This window comes from Wyeomyia smithii, chromosome 2 (genome assembly GCF_029784165.1).
Source record: "Wyeomyia smithii strain HCP4-BCI-WySm-NY-G18 chromosome 2, ASM2978416v1, whole genome shotgun sequence".
NCBI lineage: Eukaryota > Metazoa > Arthropoda > Insecta > Diptera > Culicidae > Wyeomyia > Wyeomyia smithii.
The window spans coordinates 139,423,297-139,439,727 of NC_073695.1; the positions used below are offsets into that span (position 1 = coordinate 139,423,297).

General features: G+C 36.0%; 1 protein-coding gene across 1 annotated transcript in view; it reads left to right on the top strand.

Annotated features, from left to right (window-relative positions):
- The window catches only part of LOC129720825 (muscle calcium channel subunit alpha-1), a 1,271,065-nt gene that overhangs the window by 90,364 nt on the left and 1,164,270 nt on the right, over window positions 1-16,431 (top strand). Inside the window, exons 3-5 of the mRNA XM_055672633.1 lie at window positions 186-338; window positions 401-594; window positions 662-1,175. Of these exons, the coding sequence (XP_055528608.1) occupies window positions 186-338; window positions 401-594; window positions 662-1,175 (861 nt within the window). The remainder of the gene's footprint in view (window positions 1-185; window positions 339-400; window positions 595-661; window positions 1,176-16,431) is intronic.

A 16,431-nucleotide genomic window follows, 5' to 3' on the forward strand; every position in this document is an offset into this window, starting at 1 on the left:
CAATACCGAGAACGTTCTACTAGTACACAAATAATAATTGATTGATATACTGCCGTTCCAAGCATAACTGGTCCACAGTGCATAAAGTTTGTTTAGAACATGGGACAACTATGCTCGAAACGGCAGTATATGCGTGTGTATTGAAATGTATTAAAATTTTGTATAACATTTTGGTTTTTTTTCAGGTTTACAGGTTGTGCTAAATTCAATTCTCCGGGCTATGGTGCCTTTATTACACATCGCTCTACTCGTTTTATTTGTTATTATAATTTATGCTATCATAGGGCTTGAACTATTTTCTGGAAAACTGCATAAAACGTGCTTCCATAACTCCACAGGTATTTTCAAATGTGCAATAAGCGTGAAAAGAATTGCCAACAAAATTTTTCCTCAATGTCAGGTGAAAAAATGGAAGACCCACATCCTTGCGGAGAAGATGGTTTTCAGTGTGAAAGTATTTCACCCGATATGATCTGTCGCTTATATTGGGAAGGTCCTAATTCCGGTATCACCAATTTTGATAATTTCGGTCTATCAATGTTAACAGTATTCCAATGTGTTACCCTTGAAGGTTGGACAGACATGTTATATTATGTATGTAGCAAACAGCATATGCGATGGCCTTGTGTATCAAATGTGTCGTTCATATTTTTTTTTTCAGATACAAGATGCAATGGGAAGTAGTTGGCAGTGGATTTATTTCATATCCATGGTTATATTGGGAGCCTTTTTCGTTATGAATTTGATTCTTGGCGTTTTGAGCGGTGAATTTTCCAAAGAGAGAACGAAAGCAAAAAATCGTGGTGATTTCCAGAAGTTACGAGAAAAGCAGCAAATAGAAGAGGATCTTCGCGGCTATTTAGATTGGATAACACAAGCTGAAGATATTGATCCTGAAAATGAAGCAAATATTATTCAGGAAGGAAAAACGATAACATTAAATGAAATTGATTCTTCCGACCCACTAGGAGATGACGGTGAAATTGTACAAGAGTCGTGGTTCATAAGAAAACGAAAGAATATAGATCGTGCAAACCGACGATTACGCAGAGCTTGTCGTAAAGCGGTAAAATCGCAAGCATTTTATTGGTTGATTATTGTCTTGGTTTTTCTCAATACCGGCGTATTGGCAACGGAACATTATCAACAACCAGAATGGCTTGATGATTTTCAAGGTAAACTCATATATTTTTTATTCTGTGAATTACATACTTAGAAAAATTGTAATCAAGTTGAAGCATACGCATACGTGAAATTTCGGTTTTCGAAAAAAAATTCTGATGCCAAATGACTCAAAAACGCATGAAACGTCGAGAATTGGTGTAATCTGATTTTTTTTTTGCAAAAACCGACTCTGGGACTCGTTTTTTCAATTGTGAAAGGCGGATTTCAAAATGTTTAGGATTTATCTTTTGAAATTGATCACTAATCTCTCGAAATAGCCTGTATAATGTTATACACACTATAACAAGCATCGAATACATTATGTTTCATTAGGGTGGTTCATTTATTCGGCATAGGGTGGTTCATAATATTGTGAAACATGAGTATAAAATTAAAAAAAGCCCTTCGGTTCGTTGGATTGGTGTGGCGTCTGCGACAAAGTTGTAGACAATAATTCTGTCTTTCCAAAATAAAAATACACTTGAGAAAATGATTTATTTAAAAAAAAAGTTAGAAAAAATATTAAAAATTAATTATTTAAAAGAGCTCATTTTTCAAAAATCTGATTTTTCTAATAAAACCTGCAAACGATTACCAAAACAATGAAACCAGTCCGATCATTTAGAAATCAAGAAAAAAGAGTTATAATTTTTTGAAAAAAAAAATATTTTTTCAATTATTTTTTTTCAAAGGCATATTTTTCTTTGGAAGGACAAAATATTATCTATATTTGCATAATTTTTTTTTTCCTTCGATATAACGTAACCCCATATAACCAACGAAAATAAAAATAAAGTTGCCTTATATCGAGGTATGACTGTATCTTGCCATTTTACATGGTATTTTTTCCAATTCAACATTGTCACCTTAACGACAATGATATAACAAATATTATATTTTCAGGAATTTTTCTATTGGTATTCAGTGAAAAGTGATTTTTTTCATTTTATACTCATTTTTACACAATATTATGAACCACCCTTTATCGAATAAATACCACCCTAATGAAACATAATGTATTCGATGCAAGTTATAGTGTATATCATTATATAGGCTATTTCGAGAGACTAACGATCAATTTCATAAAATAAATTCTAAATCTTTTAAACTTTGCCTACCACAATTGAAAAAACAATTAAGTCACAGAGATTCGATTTTTACAAAAAAATTTTTTTTCGGATGACACCAATTCTCGACGTTTCATGCGTTTTTGAGGCATTTGACATCAAAAAGAATTTTCGAAAACCGAAATTTCACGTTACCACCCCCCACCACCTTTGGGTGATTTTTCGGTTTTCAAAAATGGCCAAACTTCAATCGCTTCGCGCCACCCCATTTTAAGTACAACTGAGCTGAAATTTTTCATAGGGTGTTTTTTCGAGCAAGCAAACATTTTGTACAGGGTGCAAATGAAAGACCTAGTTACCCCATAGTGCGTCTTGAACTGTCCTACAGATCAGACGTTTTTTCGGTTGCTTGTGGACTGGTCTTTGACTGCCTATAGCTTCAAAGTTTGTGTTTTGTCAGTGTGTCTTTTAAAGACTACCTGAAAGTTATTTCCCATCAGTCTTTCTCAAGACTACCTACTTTTGAATTTAACATTTGTTTTAACTTTTTTCGTATCACCTGAAATGGCTGGACGGAAAAAGAAGCCTCGCATCGCTGCGGGGAGTAAAAGAGAGGCATCTCTTTCTGACACATCGAGTGTCTGTAGTGACAATCCTTTTGATATTTTGCCTGAGCAAGAAGCTGGTGAAATGGAAGTTACCAATAATGAAACTATACAAAATATAAAATCTTTAAAAAAGGAGAAAGTTCCACCTATTGTGGTAACTATTTCTTCTGAATTTAATATATTCCAAAAGGAACTTTCAACGTTTGTTTCTGACGTTAAAGTTACCTATCAAATTGGCCGTAGAGGTGAATGCCGCTTATTAGCCGACTCAGTAAAGGGTCGTGATCGTCTTGTTCAGTATTTAACTGACAAGATGTACAAATTTTTTACATATGACACCAAGAACGCCAAGCCGTTCAAGGTTGTCTTGAAAAGTCTCACCAACGATCAAACCGTTGATGAGATCAAACTTACTTTAACAGAATTACTTGGCATAGCCCCTACCCAAGTAATTCTAATGAAACAAAAATCACGAGGCGAAAACAGTCAGAGAACTGGAATTTCCCTTGTTAATTATTTAATTCATTTTAACCGCAATGAGGTTAACAACTTAAAATTTTTTGAAAAAGCACATGCTTTGTATAATGTGCGTGTAAAGTGGGAAACTTATAGGAAGTATGGCGGAGGTGAAAAGCATATCACCCAATGCCGTACTTGCCACGTTATGGCCATGGTTCCAAATTCTGTAACATGGACCAAAAATGTCTTAATTGTGGAGACTCTTCTCACAAAAAGGACACATGTCCTGTGAAAGAGAGTAAAAATTTTCGCTGTGCGAATTGTAACGGCAACCATATGTCAAATTTTTATCAATGCCCAGTCCGTTTAGCAATTGTTAAGGCAAGGCAAGGTAAACAAAATTCAATTTCTCAATTAAAACCAACTTCAAAACAAAATTCTCCAAGCGTACCAGTGACGCATAGTTTACCTACTCCTTTGCATACCCGTTTAACTTATGCACAGGTTACAGGTAGTTCGAACATTATACCGCCTAGTGTTGGTAGTTCGAAAATTACCATTAATATGGGTAAGCAAAACACGCTAGAAAATAATTGTACACCTATTACTCCAGCTAATATTGCTGCCGAAAATATTTTTTCTAATGTCAACCGCCTGGGGCCTATTACGGCAGGTAAACTTTCTTTTTTGCAACAGGCAATGTTCGATCTTATGAACGCCATGTTGCAGGCAAAATCAATGTTTGAAGCCATTCAAATAGGCACAAATTTTACTATTAAAATTGTTTCTAATTTAAAATTTAGCAATGATTTTAAATAAAACAATTAAAATATTAAATTGGAATGCTCGCTCATTGAAGGCCAATGAGAATGAGCTTTTTAATTTTTTTTACAGTAAATAATGTGCATATTGCAATTATTACTGAAACATTTTTGAAACCTAACATAAAATTAAAATATGATCCCAATTACGTGGTTCATAGATATAATAGGATTCAGGGTTCCGGCGGTGGAGTTGCAATTGTTATTCATCGCCGAATCAAACATCGTGCTCTTCCCCATCTTGAGACGAAAGTTATTGAAACTTTGGGAATTGAAGTTCAAACTGAACTTGGGATTTTATTTATTGCCGCAGCATATTTACCATTTCAATGCACACGCGAGCTCAAAAATTATTTTAAAGGTGATTTACAAAAACTCACCAGAAATCGTTCGAAAATTTTCATAATCGGCGATTTTAACGCTAAACATCGTTCATGGAATAATTCTCAAAGTAATTCCAATGGCAAAATTTTATTCAATGATTGTTCTTCAGGATACTATCCTATTTTGTCTCCGAATAGTCCTACATGCTTTTCTTCTGTAAGAAACCCTTCAACAATTGATTTGGTGCTGACAGATCAAAGTCATGTATGTAGTGATTTGATCACACATGCTGACTTTGATTCTGACCATCTTCCAATAACTTTTTCTTTATCACATGAATCAGTTTTAAACCCTATGAGCTCTGTTTTTAATTATAACAAAGCTAATTGGGAAAGATACAAAACTCATATTGAGAGAAATTTCAATAATGAGCTTGATTTGCAAAACGAAGTGAATATTGATTCCGCTTTGGAAGCATTAAAATGTGCAATTGTTGATGCCAGGAATTATTCTGTTCCAAAGGCTCAAGTGAAATTTGATTCACCAATAATTGACGAAAATCTTCAACTTCTAATTCGTTTGAAAAATGTCCGCAGACGTCAATATCAACGTTCTCGTGACCCTGTTTTTAAAACTATTTATAAAGATTTACAGAAAGAGATTAAACATAGATTTACTCTTCTGAGAAATCAAAATTTTGAGACTAAAGTTGAAAAATTGAAACCATATTCAAAACCATTTTGGAAGCTGTCGAAGATTCTTAAGAAACCTTCAAAGCCTATTCCAGTTTTAAAAGATGGTGAACGTTTTCTTGTATCCAATGAACAAAAGGCTCAAAGACTTGCTCAGCAGTTTGAGAGTGTTCATAACTCAAATTTGAATTTTGTGAGTCTATTTGAAAATGAAGTCACACGTCAATTTGATTTAATTACTTCCCAGAATTTTTTACCTGCAGAAATAATTGAAACTAACTTGAATGAGATTAAATCAATTAATAAAAATTTCAAAAATATGAAAGCACCTGGTGACGATGGAATTTTTAATATACTAATCAAACATCTCCCTGAGAGCACAATGGATTTTTTAGTGAAAATTTTCAATTGCTGCTTCAAAATTGCATATTTTCCCAAATTATGGAAAAATGCAAAAATTACTCCCATTTTAAAACCGGATAAGAACCCAGCTGAAGTTTCAAGTTATCGACCAATCAGTTTGCTTTCTTCAATAAGTAAACTGTTTGAGAGAGTTATTCTTAACAGAATGATGTCACACATCAACGAAAATTCAATTTTTGCAAATGAACAGTTTGGATTTCGCCATGGGCATTCCACAACTCATCAATTGCTCAGAGTTACTAATATGATACGAGCTAACAAATCTGAAGGTTATTCCACTGGAGCTGCTCTTTTAGACATAGAAAAAGCATTCGACAGTGTTTGGCATAAAGGTTTGATTGCGAAATTGCAAACTTTTAATTTTCCAATTTTCCTAATCAAAATTTTAAAAAATTATCTTACTGATCGAACTCTGCAGGTTGTCTATCAGAATTCAAAATCTGATAGATTTCCTGTCAGAGCAGGTGTGCCTCAAGGTTCAGTCTTGGGTCCAGTCCTGTACAACATATTCACTTCAGATCTTCCTGATTTGCCTCCAGGATGCACAAAGTCATTGTTCTGCGATGACACAAGCATTTCCGTAAAAGGAAAAAGTCTTCGTGTCATATGCAGTCGATTGCAGAAAAGTTTAGATATTTTTTCTTACTACTTGCAAAAGTGGAAAATCTCTCCCAATGCTTCTAAAACTCAAATGATAATTTTTCCGCATAAGCCTAGGGCTTTTTTCCTCAAGCCAAACAATAATCACGTTGTCAAGATGAATGGGGTTATTTTAAGTTGGTCCGACAAGGTTAAGTACTTGGGACTAATTTATGATAAAAAACTTATTTTCAAAGAGCACATTGAGAGTATACAAGCCAAGTGCATCAAATATACGAGATGTTTATATCCTCTCATTAACAGGAATTCTAAACTTTGTTTAAAGAACAAACTTTTGATTGACAAACAAATTTTTAGACCAGCAATGCTTTATGCTGTACCGATCTGGTCAAGTTGCTGTTCAACAAGGAAGAAAACGCTCCAAAGGATTCAGAATAAAATTCTGAAAATGATTTCGAAGCGTCCTCCTTGGTTTGGTACACTCGAATTACATAGACTTACTGGTGTTGAACCATTAGAAGCTATGTCAAATAAAATTATTAACAATTTTCGACAAAAATCGTTGCAATCCTCAATTGCTACGATAAGCTCTCTTTATAGCCAATAAGTTAGCAATTAAGTTAGTTGTAAGTTTACTTCCCCTTTTCTGACAAGTAGGTTTAAATCCCTACGAATGATAAGTCCTAATTGCGAAAGCAAACAAATCCTAACAATTAAAATTACAAATTTCTAACAGTGTTGAGAAGTCACCATTTGTGATTGGACACACATACTCATTATTTACTAATATTTATCATAAATACTTAAGCTACTAACAAATCCCCCCTTAAAAAAAAAAGTTACCCCATAGGTTGCTATTGAATTTCATTGTAATCGGATTTTTAGTTTAGAGGTTATGTATCAAAATGTAAAAATCACGAAACATCAATTTCTCAGGAACTACCCAACTGATTTCAATGAAATTGGTTTTGAATGATCGGGCTGCCTTCAAAACCCTTAACTTATAAATTTCGTAATGATTAAACATATGGTTCAAAAGTTATGTAAATAAACGTTATTCAGAGGTTGTTTAAACTCACTCGTTTTTCTCAGAGATGGCTGAGCCGGTTTTCACAAAATTAGTGTCGAATGAAAGGTCTGGTTGCCTCATAGGTTGCTTTTGAGTTTCATTGTAATTGGACTATAATTTTGTCCGTTATTTAAAAACATGTGAAATCACGTTATAAAAGCAAAGCTTATACCATAGCCTGCTTAAACTCACTCACTTTTCTCAGAGGTGGTTAGACTGATTTTCACAAAATCAGTTGCAAATGAAGGGTCTTTTTGCCTTATAACACCCTGTTGAATTTCTTTGTAATCGGATTTTTAGTTTAGGTACCGTGTTTGAAAATGTGAATATCACGAAACTTAATTATCTCAGAAACTACACAGTAGGCTGTCTCAAAAAAATCGGTGTTGAAAAAGTCAAGGTGCTCAGCCCTAAATTGAGAGATAATGTTAATTATAGCATTTTTGTAGAACATTTCGACTTTCTAAAAGGTCGTTTTCAGGTTGCCCAAACGTGATTTATGAAAAAATGACTTTTTCAAGCTACAAAACCACTCTTTTGCATTTTTTTAAAATCTGTTCGATTCCGAAATTTTTCCATATATTTTTTTATTTTTGTGGGGTTGTTTTTGAATATTTTGCATGGTTTGGTTCAGCATCGCATTCAATTAATTGACTCACAGAGCCCATTAAACATCACAAAAAAGTGAATTTTCCTTATAATTTTCAGATAAAACCCTTCAAAACACATATAAAAAAAAATTATGATCAAGAACTGAAATTTTTACTGCAAAGCGGAATTCAAGACGAAAATTTACATGAAAAATGATCTTTGATTTCTTATCGAGGGGCTGAGATATCGGCGTTTTTACATGTGATGGAAAACTATGCATTTTGTCAAAAATGCCACTAAAGCTCAATATCTCCATTGCACAGTGTTTTATTTTGCCGTTTGTGCGTATAATTTCCTAAATAAATGTTGATTATAGCCATGAGGTATGTTCGGAAAAGTTTCAGGATATTCAAAAATGCATCTTTTAGTGTAGAAAAAAGGGTGATCAATCCACCAATGAGTGAGATAAAAAATTTACTTTTTAATCAGAATGAGATAGACGCAAAATGTCTCCGACAAAGTTTTAGGTTATCTTAGAACAAGAAACTTTACCGAAGACATCATGTTTCTATCTCTTACATATCACGAGCAACATTGAGTTTTATATTAGAAGGCACGAGAAATCATAATTTTCGTTCGAACTTTTTTCGCAGATTTTTCCAAATTTTGAAACCTTCTACTAAGTTATCAGTCATCCAAAAATGCATTTGTGTTCTGAACATTGTTATTTTTTAACTTCCAAAATAAAACAGTTATTTAACATATTTGTTAAAATGCATAGTTGTCCATCACATAGAAAAATGTCAATATCTCAGCTTCTCGATAAGATATCAAGTATTTTTTTTGTCATGTAAATTTTCGTGGTAAATCCCGCTTTGAAATGAAAATTCCAGTTCTTGCTCAAAGTTTTTTTTATTTGTGTTTTGAAGGGTTTGGTCTAAAAATTATTATAAATATTATTTTTTTTATGATGTTTAATGGGCTCTGGGAGTCAAAAACTGAATACAATGCTGAATCAAACCAGGCAGCAAAATATTCAATAACAACCCCACAAAAATGAAAAAATGTACGAAAAAATGTAGGAATCGAACAGAATTGAAAAAAGTGCAAAAAAGTGGGTTTGTAGCTTAAAAAAGTCATCTTTTCATAAATCACGTTTGGGCAACCGGAAAACAACCTTTTAGAAAGTCGAAATGTTCTACAAAAATGCTAAAATAACATTATCTTTCAATTTAGGGCTGAGCACCTTGACTTCTTCAACATCGATTTTTTTTGGGACACCCTGCTACACAGCCAATTTAAACAGAACTAGTGTCAAATGAACGGACCGTCCTTAAAATTTTTAACTAATGATTAAACATGTAGGTCAAAAGTTTTAAAAAGAAACGTGTTTCGGAGGCTTTGAAACTCACTCATTTTTCTTGGATTTAGCTGAATCTTTTTTTTTTTTTTTCAAAATTACTGTCGTATTGAAGGTCTATTTAACTAATAAGACCCTATTTAATTTTTTTGTAATTGGACTATATATTTGTCCGTTACGTACATAAGAAGCAAATCACCTTTTGAAAAGAAACATATTTCAAAGACGGCTTAAGCTCACAATTTTTTTTTTCAGAGTGGTTGTACCGATTTCCACAAAATAAGTTTCAAACATACTAAAATTAGATTTAAATATAACATCAATATTCTAGAACCCAAAGAGTGGATATACCTTCATTGGATTCCATTTGACAATTTAAGGATGTTTTCTAGAAACCGGAAGCTGCAAAATTGGGTTTCAAATTGAAGTATAGTGTTCGACCCGGCTTCCGAGCATTATCCCGGTTCTTAAAAAACATTGGATAATGTTTATCCTGTTTAGGTTGTTTTCCATTAATCGGAACTACTATCTAGAAATTTGAAGTGGCGTCTTAAGTTGATTTCTGGCCTCTGGGTGTTCGTGTAAATCTGTTTTCAAATAATAAGTTCGTATGAGAAAGGCTGGGTCTCACCGCTAAGTGGATTAATTTGGTTTTTTTTTGTACAGAAACTGAAAATGATAATTTTCCTAGAATATTATCCATTTCAATAAAAGGCTTCAAAAGCATATTTAAATAATTTATAGGCAACGAAAAAGTGACCTAAATGCCACCATTAAGGAATTTTCATTTTTATTTTTATTCAACTCCTCATTAATTAGGTTTATATACGATTTAATATTGCACAACTTCCAAAAATCATAAATCCGGGTTTTCTTTATATGTTTTGCACATAAATTTCATGTTATACTTAAAAACAACGGACAGATGTACGATACATTGTTCATTCTTGGTTGCAGAGGTACCATTCTAAAACGCAAATTCTGGTTGAACGAGCAAACTTGAGCAATGGCAATCACTTCCAGGGTTTCAAAGATATTCTGAATAAAAAAAGGTGAAATTCAGAGAGGTAATTTAGGGTGGATCGAAAATGGCTGGACACGTGTAACTTGAGATGTGGCCATTCATCTCTGTCCAGAAACTCCTATCCCAATTTCCACGTGGTGCCGACCAGAATACAAGTAACCTTAGCAGAGATCGGGTAACCAACCCCCGGTGGAAACTATGGTCGTATGCTGACTGGGAAGGGAGTCGTACGCGGCTGTATCTCCATAGGGGCGGCGTACAACAGCGTCTGACCCGGAGCGGGCGGCTGAATTATGAAATGCTGTATCCTCGCCAGCTACACCTAAGATGGCAGCCCCAACAGCAGGATGTAGGTATCGCGACCCTGGTACGGTAGCATACCGAAACCTTTCTTAAACCCCGAACAACGAATTTAGAAATACGGAACGGATCAATCGGCAACGACCTAGGCTACGAACACGGAAAAAGATTAAGGTAAACGATTGTAAATTGGGTACTTGGAACGTCCGATCTCTCAATGAACCGGCACGGGCTGGCTTGCTTGCTCGAGAACTACAGCGGCAGGGAGTCGAAATCGCAGCGATTCTGGAGGTTCGGTGGCCAAATTCCGGAGAAAGGGAATTCCGTGCAGTAGACCCTATTGCACGCACTTCTTTTAAGTACCACATCTATTACAGTGGCGGCAATGCAGCGGAACGGGGCGTCGGTTTCGTAGTGCTGGGAAATCAGAAAACAAGAGTCTTCCGGTGGAAGCTCGTAGATGACCGTATATGCGTGTTGAGGATTAAGGGCAAATTCTTCAACTACAGTTTGATCAACACCTACGTACCGACAAATGACAAATCCGATGAAGTCAAAGATGAGTTCTATAACAAGCTAGAGCGAACCTATGACGAGTGCCCAAAACACGATGTACAAGTCGTCATCGGAGACGCAAACGCAAACGCAGACGGTTGGAAGGGAGGAATTCTTCCATCCGCCCATTGGAAGGCATAGCCTCCACTCGTCAACCAATGAAAACGGCCTGAGGCTGATAAACTTTGCCGCAGCCAGAGGAATGGCCATATGTAGCTCCTATTTTCCACGTTTTAAGATTCGGAAACACACCTGGAGGCATCCAAATGGAGAAGCCTGCTCCCAGATCGATTACGTACTGATTTACGGTCGGCACATTTCGGATGTTACTGATGTTAGGTCTTTTCGGGGACCAAACATTGACTCTGACCATTATCTCGTCATTTGTAAGATCCGCGCACGGTTGTCGTGCTGAAATCTCGCACAGAGAGGACGACGCGTTTCAACATTCAGCGGTTGAAAGCTGATGGCGTGACAGCAGAATACGTCAGAGAGCTGGGTCAACGGATCGCCGAACAGCAGGAGGAAGGAGTGGAAGACAGAAATGGGCTATGGAGCAATATCCACGGTGCCATCGAAACGACTGTGAGAGAGGTGGTAGGTACGACGCAAGGAAGAGAGCTTAATGGCTGGTTCGATGCCGAGTGCCAGAGAGCAACAGATGAGAAGAACCGGGCCAGGAGCCGCATGCTCACTAAATCATCAACAAGACTGGATTGCCAAGGACGTCGAGAGAAGCAGGAAGTTCTTGAAGGAAAACCCAGATTCATTGATCATCAAAGCCGACAAGGGAAACAAAACGGTCTTGTCGTCGAAGAAATATGAGGAAAAAATGGAGGAAATGTTGAGGGACGACAATACCTACGAAAAGATTCGCTACGATCCGACGGCAAGGGTGTCGCGAAAAATCAAAACAATTTTGGACAACTGGAGGGAAAAAAATACATCGACGCTGGCACTCATCGGAAGCTAAACGTGTCAAACTGTAACCCACCGCGCATATATGGGCTGCCAAAAATCCACAAACCAGGTAAGCCCTTGAGACCGGTGGTTTCGACCATTGGGTCCACCACATACAAATTGGCGCAATATTTATCAAACATCCTAGGGAAAATCGTGGGGAAAACAGAAGCACACATAATTAAGAGTTTCACATTCGCCAATGAAATAACAGGAGTGCAGACGGACGAAGATGAGGTTTTGTTCTCGTTGGACGTGACGTCACTATACACAAATGTACCGGTGGACTACGCAATAGAATGTGTTGAAAAGCAATGGAACGAGATAGAGGACCACACACCAATAGAAAAAGGCAGCTTCATAGCGGCCATCAAATTGGTATTGGTGTGACGCAACACCTCGCGAATTTCCCAATGTTTCGTCACGTTGGCATCAGAATTCAGTAAAACTCAAGAAGAATGTAATCTAGAACAATAGCCTGCTACCGAGTTTACTTAATACAGTAGATCAAGCAGTTTGCACGTAAAACAAAACGGTTTCAACATAAACTAGAGCATTAGCTTGCCGAAGAGTTTACGTAACTCGCAGAAAACCACGTTACAATAAGATAGCATTCTAGGGCCTTTTTATAATGAACCAAACCGAACAAAACAAAACATCCTTATTATGAGTCGTTTAAAACAATAACCAAGCGTCCTGGTTATAGGCCGCCGAACGACCGGTGGCTTACGAAATGTAAATATCCTAACGATAATGCCACACCATGTATACATTTTCAATTTAACTATAAGCAAAACAGAAGCCGGAGGCACAGCGTCACTCACGGTTACCCTTAGGCGCTCACGGTTGCGCGCGGTACCGAGAGCTTGCGCGCTCTCGGTGAGTATTGAGTAGCGCGCGAACAAATATCGTACGCTCTCGCATGCGCCCTGATGTTCTCAGCAAATAGTCGAATGTATGTACTATAAATAAGTTCGAAATAGAGACAGGCCAAGAAACACTATAGGCCTAACTAAGATAGCTAGATTGACGGTAGTCTGAGAGTTTCTCGCTCTGAGTTACCCGTAGGTTCATATTTCTCGACCCCCACCTAATCTCCAGCATATCTCTTTTCAACGAGGCGAAATACTTAATCCGTACCCAGCGAATAATGAGTCACAATCATCTTTCATGCCTACCGTTTCAACGAGCCCGCTCAACTTAACGACTCCCGCGACCTCTTCAGCTGTATCGTGTCCTTACCATTTGGCTGGCAGCCACAACTATAACAAAAACAATAATTTCAGATCAGCAAGTTTCCCGTGTGATGGATGTTATTGTAAGCATTCGTGTTCTCAAAATCAGTGACGCTCAGAGAAAGAAAAAACAACGCCAGTAGTCAATGAAGTTTTGATTTATGCTCAGAATTTCAACAGGATGCGCAGTGCACTCAAAATTAATCACATTAATAACAGAATAAGTGGATGTTCATACTCAATCATCTTAGCAACGGAAACGAACTGGAACGAAGATATTAAAAGTGAAGAAGTTTTCAACAGTTCCTTTAATGTGTTCAGGAGCGATCGTGATCTATCACTATCTGATAAGAAATCAGGTGGAGGAGTGCTTGTGGCTGTTGGGGTTCAGCATGATTCTGAGCAAATCATAACCCAGAAACATGCCGAATTTGAAGATGTCTGGGTTAAAGTTCTGTTGAAGGGTGAAATCCATATTTTCGTATCTGTTTACTTTCCACCCCACTTTGCCAAAAAGCAATCAAAAAAAAATTTTTAAGGACGGTAGAATTAGTGAATGATGAGTCCCACACTAACTCAAAAATTCATATATATGGAGATTTCAATCAAAATGATGCTGATTTTATTGTAAACGATGATAATGAATCGCTTTTACTTCCTGTAGTAGGAGAAAACGAAACTCTGCAATTAATTTTTGACGGTTTTAGTCAACTTGGATTAAATCAGGTAAACTCAATCCGGAATGAGCAAAACTGTTTTTTAGACTTTTTATTCACCAATTGCACGGAAGATTTTAGTGTTGACAAAGCAGAATATCCCCTATGGAAAAATGAAAAATTTCATACTGCAATTGAGTACTCGCTAATGATTGATACCGAGAGATCACGACCCTCTGATCATGAGCCTGAATATAAATATGACTTCACTAAAGCAAACTTTGAACTAATCAATCGTAAATTAACTGACATCGACTGGCAATCACTTCTAAAAAATGAAATAGATATGAACAAAGCTGTTGATAATTTTTTATCATCACTGTATAGTGTTCTAGACTCAACTGTACCAAAATCAAAAAAGAAAACGGTTAGCTCAAAAGATCCCATTTGGTTCACCAGAGAAATCAAAAATTTAAAGAATAGGAAACAAAAAGCTCATAAAACTCACAAAAAACTTAAAGACCAAAGAAATTTGGACAAATATTTGAACATTTGTGATGAACTGAATACTGAAATATCTATTGCGTATGAGAACTACAACACAAGGGTGGAAAATAACATTAAATCAGACCCAAAACAGTTTTTTAAATTTGCAAACTATAAAATGAAGTCTAATAACTTCCCATCTCGCATGCAATATGAAGACTTTGCCAGTACTGACTCAAAGCAAATCTGCAACAAGTTTGCGAGTTTTTTTCAAACCGTTTATAAAAATAGCGACGAAGTCAGGGACTTTGAGTATTTCTCGCACTTGCATGAACAAATAAATAACGTATCTATTAAGCAAATAACTGTTCAAGAAATCCTCGCAACACTAAAAAAACTGGACGCTTCAAAAGGACCAGGTCCAGATGGAATTCCACCCTCACTCATGAAAAATCTTGCTCCTGCCTTCGTAAAACCCTTGTTTTGGCTTTTCAACTTATCCCTTACGTCCGGACAGTTTCCATCAGTCTGGAAAAAATCTTTTCTTATACCGATTTTCAAGTCAGGTAAGAGATCTGACATCAAAAATTATCGTGGCATTGCAATAATATCATGTATTCCTAAACTTTTTGAAGCTATCGTAAACCAAAAAATATTTAATCAGGTAAAGAATCGCATAACGTGTAACCAACATGGTTTTTACAAAGGGAGGTCTACGGCTACCAACTTACTTGAATTTGTTGATTTCTCTCTTGCGTCTATGGACAGAGGCAACTTCGTGGAAACTCTATACACGGATTTTAGTAAAGCTTTTGACAGAGTAGATATTTCCATGCTTATGTTCAAATTAAAAAAACTGGGATTTGAGTCAGGCCTACTTAAATGGATTGAATCTTATTTGACGAACAGGACACAAACGGTTAGGTTTAAGGGACACCTTTCTGTACCAGTAAAAGTGACATCTGGAGTTCCACAAGGCTCCCATTTAGGCCCTTTGCTCTTCATTTTATTTGTTAATGACGTTACCCTTGTGTTGAATCGTCTCAAAGTATTGATATATGCCGATGACATGAAACTGTACATGGAAATAAAACACAAATCAGACATCCAACAATTCCAACAAGAGGTTGACATTTTCTACATTTGGTGTAAAAAAAGTCTTCTTGATCTCAACGTAAAAAAATGTAATATTATATCCTACACAAGAAAAAGAAATCCTGAACATTCCAGTTGCACTCTTGCACATCAAGTTGTAGAAAGGTGTTATCAAATTAGAGATTTAGGAGTAATTATGGATTCTAAGTTAACATTCATTGATCACTACAATACGATCATCAATAGAGCCAACAGTATGCTAAGTTTTATAAAAAGGTTCAGTTATCATTTCGTAGACCCGTACACTATAAAAACTCTCTTTGTTACATATGTTAGATCTATTTTAGAATACTGTAGTGTTGTTTGGTCGCCTTATCAAGACGTCCATTCCAATAGAATTGAATCCGTACAAAAACAGTTTTTGTTATATGCACTAAGAAAACTAGGTTGGAATTCATTTCCTCTCCCTTGTTATGAATCGCGTTGCATGCTTATTAATATAGAAACGCTTGAAAAAAGAAGAGAAATTGCTTCGGTAACTCTTGTCAACGATTTAGTTTCACAACGCATAAGTTCGGAAAATTTGCTTGGAAAACTCAACTTTTATGCTCCTACACGCTCATTAAGAACGCGAAAAATTTTCGTATTAAATTCTTATAGAACAGAATATGCCATGGCCGGGCCAGTTAATAGTATGATGAGTCTTTACAATAAATATTGTGAAGTTATTGATTTAACGATGTCACGAAATGCTCTTAGAAAAATATTGCACACTAGAATTACATAACTATATTTGTGATGTTAGCAATAGTTTTTAAGATGTAGTCTACTATGATTGACGAAATAAATAAATAAAACTATTTAAGTCAAATTGTAACTCAATAAAGTCAATCACTTCCATCATTTCCATAATCATCTACATCCTCTGGAGTGGTTCCGTGT